Source organism: Cupressus sempervirens, chromosome 7 (genome assembly GCF_028749045.1).
Source record: "Cupressus sempervirens isolate cs-2001-9-10 chromosome 7, ASM2874904v1, whole genome shotgun sequence".
Lineage (NCBI taxonomy): Eukaryota > Viridiplantae > Streptophyta > Pinopsida > Cupressales > Cupressaceae > Cupressus > Cupressus sempervirens.
In genome coordinates, this window is record NC_143124.1 from 680,916,290 (window position 1) to 680,943,206 (window position 26,917).

At 35.6% G+C, this 26,917-nt stretch overlaps 1 protein-coding gene across 1 annotated transcript in view; it reads right to left on the reverse strand.

Annotated features, from left to right (window-relative positions):
• Nucleotides 1-2,716: 2,716 nt before the first annotated feature.
• The window catches only part of LOC149548482 (uncharacterized), a 147,897-nt gene continuing 123,696 nt past the window's right edge, over nucleotides 2,717-26,917 (reverse strand). Inside the window, exons 6-8 of the mRNA XM_089792538.1 lie at nucleotides 13,375-13,482; nucleotides 3,210-3,261; nucleotides 2,717-3,082 (exon numbers count right to left, since the gene is read on the reverse strand). Of these exons, the coding sequence (XP_089648664.1) occupies nucleotides 3,060-3,082; nucleotides 3,210-3,261; nucleotides 13,375-13,482 (183 nt within the window). The 3' untranslated portion in view covers nucleotides 2,717-3,059. The remainder of the gene's footprint in view (nucleotides 3,083-3,209; nucleotides 3,262-13,374; nucleotides 13,483-26,917) is intronic.

Below are 26,917 nucleotides of genomic sequence, written 5' to 3' on the forward strand. Positions count from 1 at the left end.
AAGGCACTTTATAATGTAGTGCAAGTACAACAAAACACAAAGATACACAAGATCCCAAAATACAGTAGAGTGGCACTTTATCTTTGTGTGTTTGCAAAAATACTACAAAAGGATGTCAACAAAGATCAAAAGAGACATAAGGCCGATACAAGAGACAGTACAACCCATGAAAAATCATCTAAAGCAACAAAATCAATCTCTGGTCCTACAACAACCAAGATATCCACTATGAATGCAAAAAATAAAAAATCTGAATGGGATGTGCCTGGAGCAAAATCTGGAAATAGAATGTCACAAGATATGTCTCACAGAGTGCAAAATAGAACCTCTTAACTTTGACTGCATAAACCAGCAATCAAACATCAACAAAAGTTGAAATAAACTACACCATCACGACGGGCTCGAAATTAGCTTTAAGGCGATATCTCGTTTGCAAAAAATGGACTCTGGATGAGCAAGTTACAGCCAAAAACCCACATGTAGGTCAAAACAGAGTTGGAAGGGCCAAAAAAAAATTACCGCATCGGGATCTATGACAAAATGCATCAGAAAGAATGCCCAACAATACCATAAATTACCTCAGGAAGCGTAATAGTTTTGTACCCAAACTCTCACTTTGCGTGCCAAAAAAATCTTGATTTGTGTGCCAAAAAGTCTTGATTTTTGTGTCAAAAAGCATCAAATCGCTGCGTCGAGAAACCTGCCCAATTTGAGAGCAATATTTTTTTTGCCTCAAATTCCAATTGTGTCCAAATTGGACAAATTTTATATGAAAATAGGGATTTTTAGGCACTCTGAGTTCAACATTGAGGTCCGTTTGTGCTCAATGTGACCCAAATATCAATGACCCCCCAAATCTAAAAAAAATCATTCTGAAGAACCGAAACCCTCTAAAAAAAAAAGAGCAAAGATTTGAAAGCCAAGCCAAACTTCTCATAAATAGAACAGTGGCATGAAGATCTAGAGTTTTGATACCATGTTGAAATTGATAAAAGATCAACCCCACAACTCCCAAGAATCACCTGCATACAAACACTTGTCATAGAAAAGAGAAGCAAAAAAGCTATGGAGGCTAGAATTGCCAGATCAATAGATGAGACATTTTTGATGAGCAAAAAAAGAGATTGCCATAATCAAAAGTGAATTAATAAATTACAAAAAGTTTAATCCTTATAAAGGGAGATCAAAACCTTAACAGGTAAAAACTAGGTTGCATGATAATAATTAATAAAAGAATTAGTCGAAGTTTAGCATAAATAAACTAGAGATAATAAGTGACTTAATAATTAAATCAATATGATTTAATTAATAAGAAAATACTTTATTACTCTTAACATTTACTGCTCATTTTTTGTTTCTTCAAAGTAGGGGTATCTCTAGCTTCCTCACCTACATCAATATCCACCCATCATCCTCCACATCCTCACTACCAAGCACATCATCGGCCAACTAAGAACTAACAATTGTTTGGCAATCAAAAGAAGAGGCTTTGAAATGCTCATAAATAAGCAACATAGGGCCTTCATATGGATCACCCCTAGTGTTGGCTCTATAATCCTGAATGCTAGCATTCATGGAAGAAAGAAAATAGAAGGGGAAAGAAACCTTGAAATCATACTTGAAGTGATTCAAGAGCATGAAATGGTACCCATATACCCTAGAATATCTTCCATCAAGAGTAAAATACACCATTACCATCATAAGCACATGTCTCCACACCAATTTAATCTTCTTGGGCACATAATAGCTACTATTGACCTTCACCAACTTCTCTTTCTCATCCTCCTCCATAGGGCATTTCTTAACAACATAACCTACGAGCTTCTTATCTTTGTAGAAGTTCATCCCTTCCAAAAGAAAGTTTGTGATCTTCACAATCACACCAACATCCCCATTCACCTACCTCCTACAGATGGAAATTTTACCATCTCTCTAGACTCCAATAGGCATTTTAGTCATAGACGAGTTCCTAACATGCAACCTTTACATATAATGGTGACTTGTCCTTTGTGCAAGAGTCCTTTGTGCATTCGATGTCTATTCAATAACTTGCAGATATTTGTAAAAGCAAATAAAAGTTTAATACCAAGCTATCAATTTTTTACGACTTCTTTTAGTTTTTACATGACTTTTTGACATTTTTTCTTCAAATTTTACCTTTCTTTTATATCCACCAAACAAAACAAACTGTTCAATCTTGGAATATGGAGATTGTGCATCCCCTCCAAGTCTCAAGTCTCAAAAAATCCAATATGCTAGGGGAATACTCCCATGGAACACTATTAGTAACACGGGAGCTCTATTAAATTTTTACGTAAATGAAAGGCTTTACACAAATAGAAAGCATTACCATGTACTCCATAAAGGTACATGTAAACACAACTATATTTGGCACAAGATCTCAAGTTGACATTTCAATTAGAACAACCCCCTCCTCCAATAATGTTAATCAAAATACAAAAGGAAACCGGTTTCCAATTGATTGCATCTCTTCACAAAATTCCATTTAGAGAAAAGTTGTCGATCAGTATTCTCGAAAAATCACCAACAAACACTCTTCTTTAATCACCTGCGCCCCCTATTTGGTTAGCTATTGTTTGCAATTCACTACTTTAAGTCTCTCTTCATCTTGATAATGGATAATATAGTGTGGTTTGAAATATTGATGTTAAAATAATACAAGAAGTTAATTCAAAAACATGGGCATATGTTAATATGGACTGTAAAAATAATATCTTTGATTGTCAAAGAACAATTTCTGCTGCATGACCTAAGAAATTGTCATCGAGGAACTTTTAAATTTACTAGAATTTTGTTTGAATATTTCATACATCTTATCCAAATGTTAATGGTAGCTTTCCTTACCAAAATATAATGACTAAGATCCAAACCCCTATCAATAATGACTAAAGAAAAATTATAAAACTGCCTTACAACTATGAGATGTCAAGCCACATCTTCAACAACTTGACATTTTAAGGCATCATACCATAAACCAAGTTTTTATATTTATAGTTTAGCATCTTTTCACTCCAGCACCCATTTTAGTCAGCATTATCCTAGCTTAAACTCCATTCACCATCTGCAAATGTAACAATTAAGAATATAAGAACATACACGTAGGGCATGAAATTAGTTACAATATTAGTCAGCTGTATCAATAAAAATAAAACGCTTGAAGAAAAAATCACCATATATCTTCCACAAACCTTGAAGATCAATAGCTTCATTTGCTATAGCATCAGCACCAGAATTATATTCCTGACAAAAAGAACAATCAAACAAAGCATAATCAAGTTACATTGAATAAGGAATCTCACACTCCCACATACATTTGCCACATTATTTTCACTTTCTTATTTTTATCATTCCAGATGCATGTATGTATATCAATATACAGTAAGTATAATGATATACATATATGCATAATTACATGTTTTTTTTTAATCGGTAATATACATGCATGCATAAGTACATGTTAAACCATATATCATTAAATTAAATATTTGAAGAGCAAATTATCAATCATGACAATTGATTATCATTACTGTTATTTTCCAAGTACAAATCTGTAACTATCGATCTGCATTCAATCAATATTGCCATCGATAATGTATAATCTGCATTGGTTAATGACTGACCACGGTATATTACCGATAACAATTGGTTATCATTAGTGTGTCTAAAGGCACCAATTATGGAACGGCATGCCAATGGAGAAACATGTCTCCACATGCATGGAGACATGTCTTCTGAAAAGATTATATATATCCAATCTGACAGATCAAAATGAGAAGCACAGAAAATAAACAGTGCAAAGCATTTTGGAGATCAACTCTTTTGTCCATATTCAAATCTAATAGAAAATCAGAATTAATTGAAGTATTATCTTAGTTACCAGGGTACGCCACTTTGCCCTCCGAACCACGTATTGGTTCGAACCAGTACCAAATTCGGGTCCAAATCGTCCAAAATTCGCCTAGGGTTCAAAAATATTTGGTGTATCAACGACTCCTTGATTTTCCTGCAAAATGTTATATGTAGGCATCCCAGATTGCATCTTTCACATAGAATATGTTTAATTGCACAAAATGGACTAGACTAGATCATGAATGTGGAGACGATGAGCTTCTCCAATGGAAGACATGAACAGAATAAATCCATCATTGACGGATAGAACAATGTTGCAGGTATAACTCTGCTTCTTTTATAACATGATACACTTCTTTCTAAGCGCTTGTTGTATGCCTATTGTAATAAATAGGGCTTTTGACAAAGGAGCTCTCTTGTTTGTATTCAATTTGTCTAGCAAGGCCTAAGATATGCCAATTCATTGGGCAATGCTTTGTAATGATGCTATGATTACAACTAAAAGTTTATAGTTTATGGTGTTTTTGTTGTTTAAATGATCAAATCATATGATTTTATGATACTATGTGACAATCTAATTATAACTTATGCTTGTAGCCTTCATAAATATGTACGTGTATATATATATATATATATATATATATATATATATATTACATGTTTTTGTACAAATGAACCCAAATGAACCCAAAATCCTTTCCAAAATTTGCCGTACCAGGGAACCAGTTCTTCGAACCCGTATTCGAGTCAAACTCAAACCAGTAACTAAGAGTATTATCATTATCGGAATTGTCTACAATACTTTTGAAGTATCATTGCCTTATCATTCTTGCAACACCCTGCAAGTAATTATAAGGTTAGTAAGAGCAGTATTCTATAGACAATAAAATTAAAAATTATCTACATTCCTAATCTACAATAAATCTAATATACTTCAAGATGGGAGGAAATCTACACGGAGCACCCACAGGGGTTTGTTCAGGATCCTTCACTTGTTTGTCGAATTTGAATCTTTCTTCCATTGAAAAGTTGGTTTCACTCAATGCCATTCTGATCTGAATGCATATATTCTACAGCAGGATGACACTCGCACATTTATGGTTCTCTGTGTTAATGACTTGTTAGTTACAGGGAGTCACTCATTTACTATCAAGGCAATGAAAATTGTCCTCCATGATAGATTGTTGATGTCTAACTTTCTTCTACATTATTTCTTGTGGATTGAGATCACTCAGTTATCCTTGTGTATCTTCCTTGGACAATCAAAGTATACACTTGATATTCTCTCCAGAATTCCCATGCCTGATCGTAAGCTTGATTAGATTCCATTTGTCAGGGGTAAAACTTGAGGCTAAGTGCTCTTCACCCTTGGTTGATGGCACTTCACACCGACAGCTTATTGAGCGTTGATTGCTTACTATATAGAAAAATAAAACCATATCCATTCCTGATCCCCGAATTTCGAAAATCTGTTTTGCTTTAGCGTTCCTTCGTCAAACTTTGGGTCCTTTAGCAACTCTTTCACCCCTATGCCTTTTAGACACCTTTCCTTTGCCTTCCCATTGCTCAATACCAAACAATAAGGTTTTGTTGGGGCATTGGACATAGATATGCCCACATCCTAATTCATATTAGAAAGCAATTCAAAGATAGCTTGAGGCCCAATATCTAACAAACATAGATTTTGTGAAGGCACTGGAGGTTTTAAAATTTAATGCAATGCCAAGTTCAATAGGCATGACAACATGAGAAAGTCCAAGACTTTGCCAATAGCTCTAGTGACACCTCAAATGACATGTTTTCTCTAAGATACCACTTTGCAATGCCATTAATACCTACAGATACTATTTCTTGATCCAAGGAAGCTCCAAAAAGGTATTTAATGGATTTCAGCACCGATCCAAGGGAGGAAGACAACGCCCAAATCTTATTCAAAATTGCAAACATCCTTCGGTAAGAAAACCATCTCCGAGACGCTTTTGCAACAGATTTCTCAGGCACCTCCAAGTCATGTTAATCATACTTACCTAAGACACTTGTCACAAGTCATGGCAATCATACTTACCTAAGACACTTGTCACTGATGCATTAATAGGGTCAACGGCTAGGTGTTGATGAAATGAAGTTTCAATCGGATAAAATCACGTGTCAAATTACTATTTATAATTTTATATTATTTGTATATGTATATAAGTATGTATATATAAGATATAATAAATGAATCCTTATTTATATATACATAACTACATATATAAGATACATTTAAATAGAGGACTATAAATGATGGAGAACGTAATATAAAATATTGCTTACGGAATTTTATATATATATAATATTATCATTATTTTTCATTTATATCTATTTGACCGATTATATTGTGGTGATTGAAATCATAAATTAAATCGATCTCTAATCGGTATTTATCTTAAGAGAGAATCATCTAATGTTGGACGTAGAGGTATGTCCACACATCCACCTATCGTGGAGACATGTTCATTTGTGAACATGCCTGTTCACCCTCCTATATATCTGTAGACTGCGCTCAGTGTCAGGGCATTCGACACATAATAAAAACAGTCTCAAGTTCCCTCTACAATCAGTATTATGTATATTAATTTCTGCTACAAAAGTTTGAGTAATATCTATTGTGCATTCAGACATATGAATATATAAATAAATTCAGAGGAAATTATCATAAACAGTTTGGGGGAAATTGTTTCTAACAGATATAACCAGTAAATTATCTTATACTAGATAATATTCATCTAAATCTAACATGGTATCAGAGCAGGTTGGTCTTTAGGTATCTTTTGGGTGCTCAACAGACTGTGTATAAGTTGATGCTGGAGCAATTTGCTGACTATATAAGTTGATAATGATGTTGAGGAAAGCCTTAGTCCTTTGATCTAATATTAATATCACACATGAAATGATATCTCCATTTTATATTAAACAAATGAAGTTCGCTCGGCAATTGAAACAAAAATATAAATATACTTGAAGCGCGCAAAGATTAACTCTTATGTTGGGCTGAAATTAGTATTGCTCCATATTATTATGGTCAATGAACATTTCATTTGGCAACATAAAGGTTGTCATACCGTGAAATGCTTTTTGCTCTTCACTGATCATTGTTTTCACGAAGGTGGGCACCACAGGTTTGTTTTTGTGATTTCCTCAGTTCTTGTAACAGGAAGGAGATGGCATTGCTCGAGGGCTTCGAGACTCGAACTCGCAATTGGGGGATTGTTTACATGAAGTGGGCACCATAGGTGCACATTTTGGGCTCATTCATCTGTGAGGATTTCTGAGACATTCGGGGTGGAGTCTTGCCTTAGAGGCGATGAATTTTGAGGTGAGGCTTGTGTTGCTGCTGATGGGGAATGATTAAGGGCTCAATGTGAGGTTTACTGCGGGGAAATTGGGTGTTGGAGTGGAGTTTGAGAGACAGGATTCAATGATAGTGCAGAACTGAACATTAATGTTAGCAACCTGTACCATAGACTGCATCTTGCGATGGAGACTAGCACTATTTCCCATTGCAATTTTCCAAATCATTTTAGCCGCTACACTTTTTCAGAAAATGTTCATGAAGGGCGATCTATAAGACAACCACACAAATGCCACCGATGCAGAAATGATCAAAGCTACTGGAGATTATATGCATTCTAATAATTGAATCATTAAGCGTGATTTGTCTATCAGAACAAGGGACCTATTATTAAGTCATGATGGTGAGATATATATTGCATTGAGTTGAGAAAGAGTTGGATGATGATAATATACACGTCACCCATATTTTTAAAACGTTGCATAAATCCACGTATTTGTGCCTTAGTAAACGTGATTGAAGTTTCTCAGGTTTTGTATAATTTTGACAGAAAATATGGGTGTCTTTCTTTCGGTTCTAATTTTTGAATTAAATTGATCCCTCTCCATATGTCACCAAAGATTCACCAGTTATGTTATTGTTATCGTGAACCGTGAGATATCGATTGAAGGCAACGCACATTGCATATGGTAAACTATTAACAATTGTTGTCATTGGGCTCAATATATATTGTGAATACCTACTGTCAAATGGGCCAGGAAACACACAGGAAATGAGTACAGTAGCGATAAAACATACAACAAATAAAAGAATCAAGTCGAAGGTGAAAATACAAGCTCAACTATTTATAGAGGTGGCTCTTGAATAGTTGTCAAACAAAGCATATTGAGGAAGGCATCAAATGGAATGGATAGTGCCATGATAGCAACGAAGAGGGATGAGTTAGTAAGGAATAGCAGCAATTACAATTTCAATTAAATCTAATCACATACTTATTGGAGGAGACTCTAACATAGCTTACACATCAGCAAATAAATGTGTGAATGGATTTAAGACTAAATATCACATTCATGAAGAGATTCTGAGAGAATTATTCAACTCGTTGAAGCGCAACTAACATGCTCTGGAAACAGATGAGCTCATGTCTTGTTCTCTATACATGACGGTTTATAGAGAACATGAGGAAATCGATGCATATCTATTAATACAATTGTTGTTGGCAACAGGCCTCATGAAAAGAAGAGAGCAGAGTCACCGCAGTTTTGTTGGGATCTTGGCCAATAGATGTCTGATTGAGACACAGATTAAAGAGGAAAATCAGCCTTGAAACTTGTAAAGTAGGAATTTTACATTGTGGGGGAAGGTGGGGGGACCAATGTTCCGTTCCCATTCTTTGACAAATACTTATATGAAAGCGTTTTCTGATTTGTTGCATATGGACCTTCATTGGAGAAACTTGTATCGAGGATGTTTGTGTGCAGATAAGTATTAATTATCCTTGAGTACTACAGTTATCTACTCATTGTAGTCTCTCTTATTTGTATTTCTATACGTACTGTAAGAGCTATTTGCCTTGATCTTTTCCTTTATCTCTAGGGATGTTCTTGCGGGAAAAGAAGAATGGTATATTAGGCATGCTATCCAATATTGTGTAGAACTCAATCTTATGATAGTAGCTCAAAAGAAGTTTTGATCTAAGATTCATTAGTCATTTGATGTTCATGCTAGATATAGTGAGGCTATTGGAGAAAGATATCTTCTATGATCAGAATTATGGGTATCCCTCTATAACAAGAGGGGGTCTGGCACATCCTTCTGAGGTAAACTTGGAATTCAAGAGGTTGATGCATGAACTTGGAGCTTCAAAAGTGAGCGACTTTAACATGAATGTCTCATATAACCAAACTTGGGGATAAACCCACAGTTCAGTACATTCACTCATGTTACTATGAATCAAAGTATGTTTATGTGACAAAAGGAGTAGATAAAGGGTATGCTTCAATCAAATTTTAAGGATCTTGATCATATTGATTCAAAGGGAGTAGACCATGTCAAGATGGATTCTCTAGTGATCAAGAAGCTGTAGCAGTCAGAGTACTATGATTCATGAGATGAAGTTCCATATGTGCAGACTAAAAGGCCCCTTATGCAAATGCCTAAATCATAAATGGATACTTGAAATGCTATTCATTCAAGAGTACATTATCACTAAAGTTCTGACAACTGATATTTTCTCCAAGCCTTCTACCAAAGTGAAGCTTTTACAGAAAGCGAAGACAAGCTCGGAGTTATGGATCGGAGCCTTTTCTAGTGAAACGGAGCCTCAGCATCAGTGATGACCTAAGATGTACTTTAAATGAGTTATTCCTCTATAAGAGAGAAGTTTGAGATGAAATTCCTTGTATAGTTTTCTTCTCTATGAGACTTTGTTACTACATGACACTGTGGAAACATCATGGAAGGTGACGATCTTTCATTGATGTTTGTTTGTGGTTACCATAGTAAGGTGACGATCTTACAATAGTCTAACCTTTTATCATGATGGATATCATATGGTTGATATCTAAGCAGATCATGATAGATTATATCTTGTAAATCAAACAACTAAGAGATAGATATTGACACATAGATATCTATGAGTTGTATTGTATAGATATATCATGGTGGATTAACATCCTTAAACAAACCATGATTATAATATTCTTATGGTAAGTATCATAGAGTGATACATGTGCAAATCCCTTGTGAACATTTGAGTACTTGGTGGATATCATGCAACTTGATATTCTGAGGCCATTACTCTAAGTACTTGCTACTTGGTAGATATCATGTGACTTGATATTTGTGTGCCATTACTCCGATATCATGAGATGATATTATTAAGATGAATATCTCCTGATGAAAGATATTCATGGACATACCATCATAACTGATATTATTATTGTGTTATCCTCCCTAGCTAAAAGGGAGTGTTGATGAAATGTAGCTTCAGTCGGATAAAATCATAAGTCTCAAATTACTATTGAAATTATCCGTAGATGTATGAGTATGTATATATAAGATATTATTAATGATTCCTTATTTATATATACATAACTCTATATATAAGATATATTTAAATAGAGGAATATAAAGGGAGAATGTAATATTAATATTGCTTAAGAAATTCTATATATTTAATATTATCATTATTTTTCATTTATATTTATTTGACTGATTACATTGTGGTTATTGAAATCATAAATTAAACCAATCTCTAATAGGTATGTATCTTAAAGGAGAATCATCTAACATTGGACGTACAGGCATGTCCACGAAGGAAGATGTCTACACGTATCATGGCAACATGTTCACTTGTGAACATGCCTGTCACCCCTTTTATATATCTGCAGACAGAGCACACTGTTAGGGCATTCGACACATAATAAAAACAGTCTCAAGTTCCCTCTACACTCTCGGTATGGCGTATATTAATTTCTGCTACAAAGGTTTGAGTAATATCTACCGTGCATTCAGACATGAATATATAAATTAATTCAGAGGAAATTACCAAAAACAATTCAGGGGAAATTGTTTCTAACAGATATAAGCAGTAAATTATCTTATACTAGATAATATTCATCTAAACCTAATGCTAGGGTTTCCTATGACCTTGTAGAATTTTGATTGTCTTTCTTCAAGGATCCAATAAAAAGGAAGACATGTTACAGATTGATGATGTTGCAAAATTAGGTTTAACTCATTATATCATTGAAGAAAGGCAAGCAAGATTTTATTAGGTCATAGGAAACCCTAGCTGCCAACCCTACCAATGTTTTTTTAATTTTTTTTACATTCTTACTATTGTTTCATATTTTTCAGTTTTATTGACTTTCTTTCCAATTTCAATAAATTGCAATTTATTTCACTAATTGGAATTGGAGTGCATAATATGTTATCCACTCAGTTAAGAGTAACCAGCTGGCTGTAAAAATAATAGAAGATTTGGTTAGCATCCATTCTAACTTGTATCTACTATACATAAGAAAGTTGACTGCAAGGGGTAACAAAGAATAGAGGTATAACTTGTGTTTGCCAAATTAGGAAGACTATTTTAGAACTTGCCAGTGTCACTATAGCTGATGATCCTACTTCTATATGTGATGTAGCTACTAAGATGGCACTGCAGTTTCTTGTGGTTCAATTAACCATACTTTTATCCAAACAAAAATTATTGTACCAATGTCCCATAGGTTATGACTCTAAATGCAAATTTGTATCCATACCAAAAATGACGACTTATTATTCACAAGAAGTTATAATGACATTATGAGTAGTCCTCTATGAGAGGTGTAATGACAAACATTAGCAGCATTAGAGCTTCATGATGATCCCTTGATAAGATGGTTTGTGACTTGGACTATGCTGAATTGATACACCTTGTTCTTAAAAGGAAATCACAAAATTTATGTCGAAAGCAAACTGAGCATCAAATATATCATAGAACCATTTGTTGGGCATGTCAACAAGCTAGCTAGAGTTATGCGACTCCTTGATACTGAGATTAAAGATCACGGATTGCTTTGGGAACTGACACTAAGTCCACTGAATTCATTGTGATTTTTTGCCAACTAATATACATGGGAGGGAATTTCAAATAATATTTAATTGTGACTCATCTGATTAAGTAATTTTTGATTTCCCACCTTAATAAATTGTAACCAGCTATGTGAACACAAAATTAGTTAAGGAATGTTAGATGCCTCTAGAGATCATGTTTTCTCATTTGATATGACATCCTTGGGAATGAATAATATCAGAAGTCCTCCTAATTCATCCTTGCAACTAGGGAAAAATAATTGTGTATATATTAAACTGTGATATCTCAAATTACATATCAAGGCGTACGCTTCATTTTTTCAAAAATACATGATCTTTTTACTAACATGTCCCAATTCTGTTTATCTAGCAGACCTGTCATATCAATAGAAAGTGTGAATTGTCTACATTAGCAGTAGAAGGTTTCTGTACAGGTTCCAAACCCTGGTATTCAGTATGGTATTCACTCTTACTTACCACACAACCGAACCCATTGCACTAACAAAAGTAAATTATCATCATTGAAAGTGAATATTTTTGGGTTATTTTATGCCCTGTCAAAACCATGGTATCTCCTGTTTTCACTTCCTTTTCCTGTCTTTATGATGGAATACTTGTTAGTTCTATCACTGTGCTCGTTTGCAGTATGCATCACAGAAGCCTGCTCACAACTTTATATTCATATTTATTAGTAAGCAGTCACAATCATATTTTTTCCAATCGTTTTGTTCAACGCAAAAGGGGTTTGAAACATATTTCTATTTTTGAAAACACCAGTTTTTATGCACCAATGAACAATCAGTTGTGTAAGATTTTATAGAAAATCTTATCGTTTGGAGAAGAGGATGAATAACATCTGTGGGAATGGATACTCACAAAAACCAAATGCATAGACTTCTCCTAAGTAGCCCAAAGATGACAAAATACTCGGATTTTCATTTTGTAAAATTTCAGGAAAAAGTAATGACTGCCATAGAAACATAAAAGAAACCTGAAAATTCTCACCAAAGTAACACGAAGAAATTATTTATTAAACGACAAGTCAGCCTTAATGTTTGGAATCTATAGCCATTGTAGAAAAGTTACATGGAGGCATTAATTTGATAAGCTCTAGCTTGAACTAGTGGTACTGAGGTATTGGTGCATAAAGAAAAATTGATCTAAGGCACTTTTAGAGACAATAATCTAGATATTTCCTGGAATCAATTACCAAAACATTTCTTACTTTCTTCTGATTTATATGAAAGGATAGTTTTTTCAAATGAAAAAAACAATTGCAATCAAATTTACAAATCCAAATACTTAGGTTTCTGTGTCAAGTAAAAAAGGATGCAGGATAGTGTTATTTCAACAAAACAATTCACCACTGTCTAATACATGAGCATTTTATTCTGTACTGAATGAGAACAAACTTTGTTAGCCTGTAATATATACTTCTCAGTATTCTTGCATATCTAGAATAGAATATCACAAATGAACAGCTGACCTTAATGACATCATCATCACAAATAATATTGTCTCAAAAAATTTCATCCTTATTGCATTATGGCTAAACTTGGAAAGTAAAAAGTGAAATTAAATCCAACACAATTTACCCGCGGAACATGACTGATTTGAAACTCTCTAAACTTGGATTTCAGCTCCTTAGCCTCTTTACTCAAATCAGCAATGTTATCACTGCTTGTCTTCCACTTATCCTGAGTCTACATTAGACACACCCATAATAAAACATTTGAGAAAAAGGGTTTGGAAAGAAATAGATTCTATTAGCGTTTATGCATGACAAAAATGATAAATTACACGGTAATTTATTAAATACTTAAATTATATTTGAGTCCATGCATAACCATATGATAAAATACACAGGAAACTATTAGATACTTAATTAGTATTACGTATATTGGTGCATATAAATATTCAGTTTTAGTTATCACATTCTGAATATTTAAAATTCCACAAGTGTTCAGTAATGATTATATGAGTTTTGCCATTGAGAACAAACATGAAAAAAGAAGTGTACGACAGATTTGACATGACGCGCTCAAGCAGAGAGTTAAAGTTTAACTGTGATGGGGCCTCTAAAGGAATTTTAGGAAAGCCGGGAACTAGCAATGTGGTCTACAATCAAGTTGGTATTTTGTCTTGGGTAGCTTGATGGATGTGTAAATATCAAGGCTTTGCATGCGGCTGGTTTTTGAAAGATTGAAGTTGAGGGGGACTCCTTGATAGTGATAAACATAGTCCAAAAGGTCTTTATCCCAATTGGATGTTGAATGTGATACTGGAGAAAGTGCATAGATGGAGCTGAAGTTCCCCTCTTGTATGGTTAAACAAAAGGTCTTGCGAAAATAATTCTCTACGATAGAAAAGACATAAGATATTGAAATGATCATAATTCTTAAGCAGAGAAAGTCTGTAGTGCCTCTCCTGTTTGCAGCTTTCTCATGTGGTTATTCTCATTATAGTTTTTCTTTATGCCCTTCAGATATTTCATCTGCTGCTTATTGCCTTTGGATTCTTATTTAATGTTCTGTTTTTACATGTATAATGAGATTGTGATGAACCAGTGATCTGTCTGGACTGCTCTATAGTAATTGTTATTGTGCTATTGCATTGAGATGTGAACATTTTTCATATGCTTGGTTGTGAGAACCATTACGCTGTTGACAGTGATATTATGGATTTGGCTATCAGATTTATTAAGGTTGTCGTTATGGCCTATTATGGACTGTGTGCGCCTGGTACCAAATAACTGTTGAGATACAATGCTGTCATGACTTAAAATTATCATACTAAGATGCTTATCGGATAGGTTAATAAAGTGATCTTGGATTATCCTAATTAGACATATTAGTACTCATATTGAAATGTAATGTTAATCTGATGTCCTTAAATTGTAATGTGTTATATTTAATGATATTTCATTCAATTAAGGATTAAATGATTATTGATGCAGTTAGAGATATTAGAGTAATGACTATTATATTCAAGATGATACAATTATATTATGATGTTGACCCTAATTGGGAAATCAGTCTATGTGCTTTGGCCATTTTAGGTATGTTGAGTTGTTGTAGGTACCATACATCGACTCCATCTATCTCCATAGGTCTTAGTGTGTCTATCCCCAATAGTGGATACAAGAGATAACACATTGATTGTTCATATTACCCAACCTAGCCATCATTCCTAATTTGGACGACAGTCCTAATGTTATGGTAAAAAGATGTCGATGTAGTTGTATTAAACAAAGGAGATGAAAGCTCCTTATATAGATATACAAAGACGATGTTTCTAAAAGAAACAATTGTGAACAAAAGACAAAAATAGAAACTGCTTAATAAACTAAAAACTAACTAAGATGACCATTAAAGAAACATTATAATATTCTAATACCCTCTCTTAATTGTCATTGCCTAACTGTTGTCTTTTGGTCACAAATTCTTCAAAACATTTTGTTGTTGTTGAGACTCTCTCTGGATCTGCAAAATGTTAATGACCAAGAAGCCAAAACTCGTCCATAAAAGAACAAAGAAGGGTGTCCCCTTCTTCAAAATGCTTTGCAAAAAGAGACAGGAGCCTTCCACTCACTCTCCCACTGAGATGAGCCTACCACTGACCCTCTCAGAATCAACAAAACATCTAACAAAAAATCATCACGAAATCATCTAACCTGATGTTCAATAACGAAGCTGCTCTTTCATGAAGACAGAGACAAACACTGAGAACAACTAGCATGATGTTGACAAAAAATCAGCGAACCCTCCAAACTTTGCAAATGAGCACAATGCCCCAAAACATACTGCAAGAAGACGTAATTTTTTAGGAGAAAAAAACAAACATGAATTTTGAGGTGAAAAATCGATCAAAACCCAGCATGATTTTAGGTGAAAAATCAATTAAAACAAAACAATACAAAGCTTAATTTTTTAGGAAAAATGGTGAAACCCACCAAATAATTTTTGAGGAAAAAATTATAAACGCACAAAGGAAACACATACAACTTTGCAAATTACAACATCAAAAAAAAATTCAAAGGAAAAATTTATGAGAACCCATCAAAAAGTTTTTTAGGGGAAAAATTTATGAAAACCCATTAGAAATTTTTAAGGGTGGCAAAAACACGAGACTCCACATGGTAAACCAGAACATGCAAGTACATGTAACAAACATGCAAGTAAATGCAAACCAAAAAATTAGAGACTTTTGCTGCAACCTATAATGTCCCTATTTTTGTCGGCATCAAAATTTGAGAGATTAGCTTATTATTGAGATCCTCGTAGGCTAATTATTGTGAATAGATGGTCTTCTATAGCAGTGGCTTCGCTTGGGAGGGTCTTGTCTTCTCCACAATTCAGTAAGCTACCGGTTGGTCTTCATTTGGCTCAAATTGGACTTCATTTGGGTTTAGTTTTGTGTACTTACTATTTGTGGTAAGTCGGGTGTTGATTGAAATGGATCCTTTCTATTTTTGGAAAGTGCATTTGGTCATATGGAGAAATAATAGGTACGACTCTTATTTCAGACAGCATATTTAAATGATTAGTATTTTGGAAATTATTATATTTTTAATGGCCAAATTATTATTAATTATTAAATCACTCATTATAAAGTTATAATTTAACTTTATAATTTCACTTAAGTTGAGAGTTGAGTTATCATTGGAAAGACTCATTTATTAATTAGTTCAGCCAAGTCAAGTGAGAGAATCTAAAGGAAGCTTCTAATTAATGTTGTGTGGTGAAGCTTTTTGAGTGAAGTTACATTTTGGCAATAAAAGGGAATTTGGAGATTATAAATACAAGCTCATTTGTTGAGAAAAGCATGCTTAGATATTTATTTGATTTTTATGCCTTTGTGGCTTTTTCTGAGATTCTGAATTTTGATGCCCTTGCTGAGGTATAAGGGTTTTGATGGTGAGAAGTAGTTTTTAATTCACAGCTGAGGTATTGTGAATTAGTTTCTGAGAATTGTTTTGAATCATTGCTCAAGTATAGTGATTTAATAATATTTTGAGATATTGGTTGAATCTTCTCTACTGTTTTCTCTATGGCTGAGGAATGATTGTTGGTTGGAATAATTCAGTATCTTCTCTTACTGTATTGACTGTGGCTGAGAGGGTAATTCTATCTTGGAGAGTTATGTAATTTATATCTCTAATTTCTAATAATTTCTGGTTTGGATTTCTCAAGGCTAGACATTTGTGGTTTTGCTAGTGATAAAATCTTTATGTGATTGCAAGCGGGAATTGTCTAAAGCATACTAAGTTAATGAATAAATTCAGAATTTGATGTGAGCCATTTGTTGTTTCAGATTTAAATGTGCAAATTCACATGGCAGATTTATATACTAGTCCTTGACATTTATTTGAGCAATGTATAAGGCTAAGGTTAACTGAATTTGTGAACAATTGTTGCATTTTCCAATACCGTGTTTTGGAGTTTTAAATATCATATATTCAGTGATAATTGGGTTGTCTACCAAGTGTTTGTTGAAATGTCAAATGTCTGAATAAGTGGTATTGCTAGAAGCATAACCGAATAGGGTTATTACACAACCGAGAGACCAAGAGATCAAAACCCTTAACCAAACTTGCAATTTCGAGAAAAAACCCTCATAGAAGAACCATGAAAGTTACATAAAATACGTCTATTAGTATTTATATAAAAATTTGAAAAACAAAATTTTTGGAAAAAAATTCCAGATCAAAAGAGGCTCGAATTTTCTTTAAAAAATTTGCCAAATTTTATGAAATCCCATCGACTTGCTTTAATACCATGTTATGGTAAATAGATGTTGTAGTTGTATTCATAGTTTAAAATCGTGCGTGAATAACAGAAATACCATGAGATATCGCGATCCCACACGCATACTGATATAATCGGGCAAAGTATCGACAAGGAGATTTCCAAAATCGTGGGCCGAAGATATTACAAAAAATCACCGAAAACTCGCGGGATATCTGCCAAAAAATTGTCAACAAACACAAAGCCATAGTCAAAGGTTTTTAGGTTTCTTTTAACTTTTATGCGGTCAACAAAAACATTTTCTCCATCTTTTATGCCGTCGATGAAAGGTTGTTTGTTCTCGTTTTTTTCCCTGTCCATTTCACTCATCTGCGGTTGCAAGAAGGTTGTTTGCTGTCATTTCCCTACGCATTTAAATCATTGCCAAGCATCACCGACAACCTGGAACACCAAGCGTGAGTTTGCATTTGTCTTTGCCCAAGCCTGAGATTCATGATTTGAGATTTTGAGCTGCCTCCAATCCATGCGGACATTGCCCCTAGTGATTCAAAGCACTTGACTCTGCACATCATTGTCTGCAGGCTGCAGGCATACCTCCAATGACCAGTTTGCCATTGACTCATCTAAACAGGTAACAAATAAGAATCGCACCTTTGTTTTTTTTGTTTTTTTCATAGAGTTAAGCAAAGTGTACACTGTATTAAGCTACAAGTTAAAAATTTCATTGTAGTATTGTTGCTTAAGCCTTATATATTGCATATGAATGTGCTAAGTAGATATTAGGCTGCTAGTTTAATTTTGATAGTCTAAGACTCTAATAGACAGTAGATTGATAATTTGATACTATTTTAATTCTTAATATTTATTAGTTATTATATATGAAAGAGTTTGATAGTTAAAACTTAAAACTAAAAGTACAATAGCTGAGAATTTTGAATGGTAAACAGTGAACACAAGTTACCACAATTTAGAAATCCTCCAAGATCTGTAGATTTTAAACCCGAACAATTGGATAGTAGTTGGATTATAAATCATTAAATTTTATATATTCATATTGTTTAAAAAAATGTTACAAATTATGTTTGATCTCAAAATTATCTAATATTTGATTGTTCATTCTTATACTTGCAGAGTGGAATTTGAGTGTCAGTGGTAGTAGCTATAGAAACAAGATGACTGGTGGTGGCAAAGAGAAGGACCCTCTATGGAAACATGGGATCCCGAGGGTAGACAAAGGACATGTCCAATGTATCCATTGCTTTAAGCATATGACTTCGGGCATAAGCCGATTGAAATACCATCTTGCGAAGATTCCATGCAATGATATTACACCATGTGATAAATGTCTGGAAGAGGTTACAAGAGAGGCCTTGGCAAGCCTCCAAAAATTTGCACAAAATAAGGCAGCAAAAAAAGGATATTCGATGCGATGGCAGCCCCAATAGGGAGTTTTAGTTCTATAGGATCACAAATAGGTGGAGAGGCTTCTTCTTCTATTGGGCGAAGTGTGGGTGGGTCTTTATCAGATTTTTTTGTTCCATGTAGCACTCCTGGTGGTCAACCCAACTTGCTAGGCACTTCATGGAACAAAGAGATGCATGAGAAGACAAAGGTGGCAATTACAAGATTTTGGATCCGCAATGATATTCCCTTCAAAGCTTTATGTAGTCCATATTGGGATCAAGTGGTTACTGCGATTTCTTTGTCTGGGAAGGGGTTCAAGGCCCCAAGTCCTTATGAGGTGAGTGGGTTGTTGTTAGACGTTGAGGTAAGAAACATTCATCAACTTGTGGAAAAGCAAAGAAAAGTTTGGAAACAAAAAGGCTACACTATTATATCCAATGGGTGGATAGATGGTAGGAGTAGGATGCTCATCAACTTTATAGTTGCTTCGGGGGGACAGTTGGTATTTCTAAAATCTGTTGATGTCTCTGATAAAGTAAAAAATGCAGAAAATTTGTGTGACATGTTGCATGAAGTGGTAATAGAAGTGGGAGTGGCTAATGTCATTCAGATTGTGACTGATAATGCAACTGCGTGTGTGGCAGCCGGTAGACTTCTGATGGAGAGGCATACCACATTGTTTTGGAGCCCTTGTGCTGCCCATTGTCTCGACTTGCTTCTTGAGGATCTAGGGAAACTAAGCTGGGTGGAGAAGGTGGTTGAAGATGGAAGGATATTGCGAAGTACATCTACAATCATACATGGGTCTTAAGTCTTATGAGAGAGCACACTGGTGGTAAGGATCTTGTATGAGCAGGGGTCACACGCTTTGCTACTAATTTTCTGAACTTGCAAAGCATAACAAAGACATTGTTAGACCTCAAGCGCATGTTTATTGATAAGAAATGGTTAGAGAGTCCTTATGCTAGGAAGCCTGAAGCAGAGAAGATTGTGAGGATTGTGTTTGATGTTAGCTTTGAAAAGCTAATGAAGGACACCCTCAAAGTAAGTTTTGAAATCTTAATTGATGATTTAATATTTAATTTTGAAATATTTTCATTGGCTGATTTTGTATGTTTTATTATGTCCAGGTGTCAGAACCATTGGTGAAGCTTCTACGAATTGTAGATGGGGATAAAAACCCCATGGGGTTTCTATATGGGGCTATGGATAGCACAAAAGAGGCCATTCAGCACTTGTATAGGTCAAATGAGACCAAATATAGACCCATATCGAACATCATTGATTGTAGGTGGAACCGACAACTCCACCAACACATTCATGCAACTGCCTACTTCTTAAACCCCAAGTACTATTTCTCCAACACTTTTAAAGCAGATGCAAAGGTTCAAATTGGCTTGGACACATGTATTCGAAGATTGGTTGCTGATACGGACCTCCGAGACCTCATACTTGATGAGTTGCAGAGCTACAAGAGGGAAGAGAGGCCATTGTTTTCTTCTCTTGATTGCAAACGTAGGAGATACACCTTGTAGCTAGGTAAAAAAGAATATGTGTTTAGTTTTATCATACCATTCATTTCGCCCGTGAAGTTTATTGGAAGTTTTACCATATCATAAATGGTCCTTTTAATCCTTGCAGATTTGTGGTGGGAAGATTATGGTGTCACAACACCTAAATTTCAACAACTTGCCATCCGAATTATATCACAGCCTTATAGTGCTTCTGGCTGCGAGAGAAATTGGAGTACTTTTCAAAATATACATACAAAGAAACGTAATAGGTTGACTGGAAAGCACCTAAATGACTTGGTTTATGTGAAGTACAACCTTCTCTTGCACAAGAAGAACGTGAAAGGGCAATCTTCATATGAAGCACTAGACTTGGATAACATTGATCCATATTCAGCCGATTGGATTGCTCCACCTAAAGGTGAAGGTGCGGATGTTGGTGAACTTTTATTGATAGATAAGCAGCTAGCTGAGTTTGAGAGAGAAGAAGATGAGTGGGATGCAGATGTGGCAGCACCTAAGGAGGAACATGAGCTTGGTCATCCATCAGAGGCTTTTGTCGAGCGTGAGGCACCTATTAGGTCACCTGTTGAGGATGTTGTCATAGCAACTACTTCAACACCACCCACCCAGCATTAACGATCTCTTTTGAGTTTTACTCGTAGACACATTTTATGATTGCTACTTTCAGTTTTCATTGATATCGAAACTTGAACTTAATATGTATTCAAAAGTAGTAGTTTCATAGAGTTTGATTTTTATGTATCGAACATATTTATATTCCGATGTTGTACTTGTTTTTTGTTATACGATTCTAGCAGTATGTTAATCTACTAAGTTCTTCTTCCTATGAATTATTGTTTAACTTAAAACTTTGAATGATATATGGTCGATATCTCAAATTATTATATATTCTACAAATTTGGTGTGTATGTATCCGTTTATAAGAATATTTTAAGAAATTTTGTATTTTCAAATGTTTGAGAAAAGTGCCGATTTATAGCCGAATTTTTCACCGAGTTTTTCAAAAATTTTGAGTCGGCCAAGATATTGCCGATACCGAGTTTAAAAACTATGCTTGTATTAAACAAAGGAGATGAAAGCTTCTTATATAGATTTAAAAAGACGGTGTTTCTAAAAGAAACAATCGTGAACTAAAAACGAAAAATAGAAACTACTTGATAAGCTAAAGACTAAGATGGCCATTAAAGAAACATTATAATATTCTAATAGCTAAATTGCACATGTTTATAACTCTAATTACCATTTAGTTAACGTCTAGTCAACTAATGCATAATTGTGAAAGACCAGCAATGATCATTTGTGCATACTTAGTTGTTTGTGAATTGTTGCTATTATGGTGCCCATATTAATGATATTTTAGTACCATAGTGGCAATTTAATATATAATCGTCAAATGTGCTTTATATGCATTTGATTTATCGAGAAATGAATAATTTTAGCTTGGGGGTCTTTTAGAAGTTTATTTGATATTGGGTTTTCAATTGATTTTATTATTATTTTAGTTCTCAGTCACAAAGTGAGTTTTTGAAAATGAAGTTCCATTTTTAGGTTATTTTTAGTAAGAACCCCTGTAGGTTCTAACTCTAACAAACCCTGGATTGCTAAGCCAATGATAGATATTGTTTGCCTTCCATTTATATTAAAATGTTTTTGCCAAGAAATGATACACAGTGCTACCACTGCAAGAACCCCTTCCTATTCTGTCATTAAATTCTCAGTCTTGAAGTATTGGTGTAAAACAGTTGGACTGTAAGTTCTGAAGTTTCTGAGTTCTTCTATTCACAAGATACAATGCGCATAGCAATTAGTAGGTATGAATATCATCAAACACTTGCACAAAAGAGATGGAGTTCTTGTTTACACCTTAAGATGCACCATTCCTGCTTGCAATCAAACAATGTCATTAGATTTTATATATATATCAGCAACATTAAAGCAAACAGTTGGCTTGCAAATCATTAACAGCGCCTTGACTTTATAGTGGCATTATATTGAACACTTTCAGACTTGACAAATAATTTGTTTTGAATAACATAATAGCTGCTACATTAATCATAGGCACATTGCATTCTAGATGTCAATAAGGTAATTTGTCTATACTTTCAGACTTGAAGAAGATTATCAAAGATGATTTACGAACTCCCAATCAGTCCAAATGTCTTCCAGGCTGTAGCCATGCACTGAGAATTCCTTGAGGGATTAAAGACCAGCACCTAGCTGTCTTAATTCTGAATGTCCCGGCTGAAGCCAGGTTCCTTGTGTAGGTGGCTGACTATTTCTTACTGCTAGTGACATACAGCAGTAATACCAAGAAGCCCATCCTTTTTCTTCAAAATCATTGTCATACACTCCACAATCCCAAATGCACACTCCCAGCTCACAAGCTTTAATCCCTGTCAATACTCTCGTCCAACCAGTGCTGTTCACTAACAAAACTTGAATGAGATTACCACAATTTCTTGGTCTTGGGCGTCTAGACCTACTGCTATAATACGACTGTTATTTGCTACAAAAAATAATAATTACTCACCAAAGATCTGTCATTTTGATGCAGGAGCATCTAGAGGTATAAGAGCAATCCTGTGTCACCCAAAAAAAATGTACTTAGCCTTAGTTTCTGTTTCATGTGTTTTCATTTCTGGATACCCATTTGGGTCAAATAAAGGTTCCAACTCTCACAGTTCCACTATCAGTGTTCTAGGATAGAGTATTTGAACACCTTGGGATACGTGTAAATGCCGAAAAAATAAAAGTATGTAATTGAGCCATCATTTTGGTGAACTAGGATGTGTAAATTGGCCAAATGAATGTAATTGCAATTTAAAGCATTTTAGAAAAAGAATCAGGTCAAAAGGCCCCACGGTTTGAAAGTTATCGCAGTTTTTCGATTTTTGGAGACCTCCTAAGAATGCTTCAAAGTTAGGTTAGGGGCATTAAATGACCTCGAAAAGAGCCGAAAAATGGGAGACGAGCGAAGCTGGTCCATAGGGCTATAGAGCGCTTCGAGCGCTTTCCGGAAATGTAAACAGTTCGTCAATCGGAGCTATGGTTCAAAAGTTATGCCTCCCAGAAGTTCGGTTACCGTTTTTGGATTCTTCTAGATTTGCACCAACTTCTAACGTGGCTTCTGGAGCCTTCTACTTGGTCGGTGGATGTCTACTAGCACTTTGTAGAATGTACTCCTAGTCCTTAACCCCCCGGGGTCTATTTAAAGACATTTTTGGCATTGTAAAAGGCAGTTCGGAGTGGAGTTTGAGAGGATGTACTAAAAGGAGAAATTATCTCCAGATTTATGCTATTGTAAGCCCATAGAACATGTTTTGAAGTCTATTATCTCTGTACTGAATGTACTAGCTTATTTTCACAGTTAATACAATTTCCCTTTTCCTGTTGTGTCCATTCTGTGCTTGGGTTGTGTCTCCATCAAGTGGTATCAGAGCTGGTTTTCCTGAGTGTGTAGACAGAGTGCCGACTGTGAGGCAGTTTGCACCAAGACTGTGTGGTTGTGGGTTTGAGTTAAGAAGATGCCTCTACGAAGAGAGCGTGGTGGAAGGGCCGGAGCTGTTAATCCTGAGGAGGTTTAAGCCCTCCAAAGGCAAGTACAGGCATTACAGGAGGAGCTCCGTAGAGGAACAAATGTTGCCGCAGGTGATGACAGTGAGGATGACAATGAAGAAGAAGAAATTGGACCAGAAGGGGAATTTGACGGGGAAGTTCTGAATCAGGCAGAGGAAAGGCTTTTTAGGGCCATTACTAAGTTTGGGAAAAGACCTACAATTGATGTAGGTGTATTTTCAAGAAATCTGAAACCAGATGAGTTGATCGACTGGATCAATGAACTGGAAGAATACTTTGAGTATAAGGATATCACGGATCCAGATAGGGTTAAGTTTGCAAAGGTCAAACTGAAAGGCCATGCCAAAATCTGGTGGCAAGAGGTTCAATTGGAAAGAAACAGAAGAGGAAAGGAGAAGATCACAAGGTGGGATCGCATGGTGGACAAATTGAAGAAGCAGTTCATTCCTGTGGACTACGAGCTTGATTTGTTTAAAAAGATGCATGGGCTAAAGCAAGCAAGAAGATCAGTCCAAGAATATACAGAGGAGTTTTATCGACTTTTGATTAGAGCAGGGCATGCAGAAGCAAATAAGGAGAATTTTGCTCGTTATATCAGTGAGTTGCGACCTAGCATCCATGAGGAATTAAGTCTGGTAAGAATGACCAGCGTTGAAGAGGCATACCAATTTGCCCTACGAGTTGAAGAGAAGCTGAATAAGAGGTTTGAAGGGAGACAAAGAGGGCGTGGTCAAGGAGGAAGGGGAAGCGGTAGGTCATATGGAGGTCGAAATGAAACCCAAAAGAAAAATGAAGATGTGGGTACTAGCAGGAACCAGAGGAATGAGGGTTTCAACTGCTCCTGTGATCAAGACTTTGGAAATCAGAGAGGAAGAGGTAGAGGACGTGGACAAGGAAGAGGAGGCTTCCGCGGTACCTGTTTCCATTGCAATGAAGAAATTCATCGTGCCTTTGAATGCCCTCAACGACAAGGAAGGATAGATAAGAGAGATGAGGGTCAAGCTAGGGTTGCTCATGTGGATGAGGATGCACAGTCATCACATTCAGAGGATGCAGAAAGGGGAGAGACCTTGGTAAATGAAAGGGTCCTACTAAGTGGTGAGATTGAACCAGGACAAAGGAGGAGTTTGTTCCGTACCAGGTGCAAATGTGAGGAAAAATGTTGTGATGTGATCATTGATGGTGGTAGCACTGACAACTAAGTGTTAGAGGAGATGGTCTCTAAGCTGAAGCTCAAGAGGGAGAAACATCCCCAGCCCTATCGCATTGCTTGGGTGAAAGATGATCATAAGGTCCTGGTAAGTGAACAATGTCTTGTGAAATTCAAATTGGGAGTTACCATGATGAAGTTCTCTATGATGTTATTCCAATGGATATTTGCCATCTATTGTTGGGTAGACCATGGCAGTTTGATAAACATGCAGTACATGATGGTCATGCAAACACATACTCTCTAACAAAGGATGGAGTTCGCCACAAACTGAAGCCCATGAAAAAGGAAGGTGAAAAGGTATGTAGCAATGTTAGGATTTGTCTTGTTGATGGAAGAAAGTTTTTAGATGGAATGAAACATCAACGTATGTGCTATGCTTTGATTCCTAGGAAAGATAAAGAAGGTAGTAGTGAAATACCACTTGAAGTTTCAGATTTACTAGAAGAGTTTGGAGATATTATCTCTGATAGTGTTCCAGAAGGATTGCCACCAGTAAGGCAAATCAGTCATCAAATAGATCTAATTCCAGGAGCTAGTTTGCCTAACAAGGCTGCTCATAGGATGACTCCTACTGAAACCGAGGAGCTAAATAGACAGGTTCAGGAGCTATTGAGGAAGGGCTTGATTCGGGAGAGCCTGAGTCCATGTGCAGTACCTGCAGTATTGGCACCAAAGAAGGATGGAGAGTGGAGGATGTGTACAGACTCTCGAGCTATAAATAGGATAACCATCAAATATCGGTTTCCTTTGCCAAGAATGGATGATCTTATCGACTGCTTGAGTGGAGCTCAGTACTTCACAAAGATAGATCTCAAGAGTGGTTATCACCAGATACGAATTCGAGAAGGAGATGAGTGGAAAACGGCCTTCAAGACCAAGGAGGGTCTTTATGAGTGGTTAGTCATGCCCTTTGGATTGACGAACGCCCCAAGCACCTTCATGCGGCTTATGAATTAGGTACTTAAGAAGTTCTTGGGAAAATTTGTTATTGTCTATTTGGATGATATTTTAATTTTCAGCAAGACTTTGGAAGAACATTTATTGCATATTCGTAGTGTTCTTGAAAGGTTAAGGGAAGAGAAACTGTTAATTAATTTGAAGAAGTGTATCTTTGCAAAAAGGGAGTTAGTCTATTTGGGGTTTGTTATATCACCTGAAGGTCTTAAAATGGATCCAGAGAAGGTAAAAGCCATCTTGGAATGGCCTACTCCAAGGTCTGCTATTGAGGTAAGATCATTTCATGGTCTGGTTAGTTTTTACAGGAAGTTTATTAAGAATTTTAGTGGCATATGTGCACCCCTAACTGACACAATAAGAGGGGATAGAAAAGAGTTCAAATGGACTGCAGCAACTGCGAGAAGTTTTGAATTGCTGAAGAAGAAGGTGACAAAACAGCCTGTGTTGGCACTTCCAGATTTTAGAAAGGTGTTCCAGGTGGATTGTGACGCTAGTGGCAGTGCTATTGGGGTTGTATTGAGCCAAGAAGGTAAGCCTATTGCATATTTTAGTGAAAAATTGAATGATGCAAAGAAGAAATATTCTGTTTATGATCAAGAGTTCTATGCAATAGTTCAGGCCTTAAAGAAATGGAGGCATTATTTATTGCCAAAGGAATTTGTTTTGTATACTGATCACCAAGCATTACAATACCTAAATAGCCAAG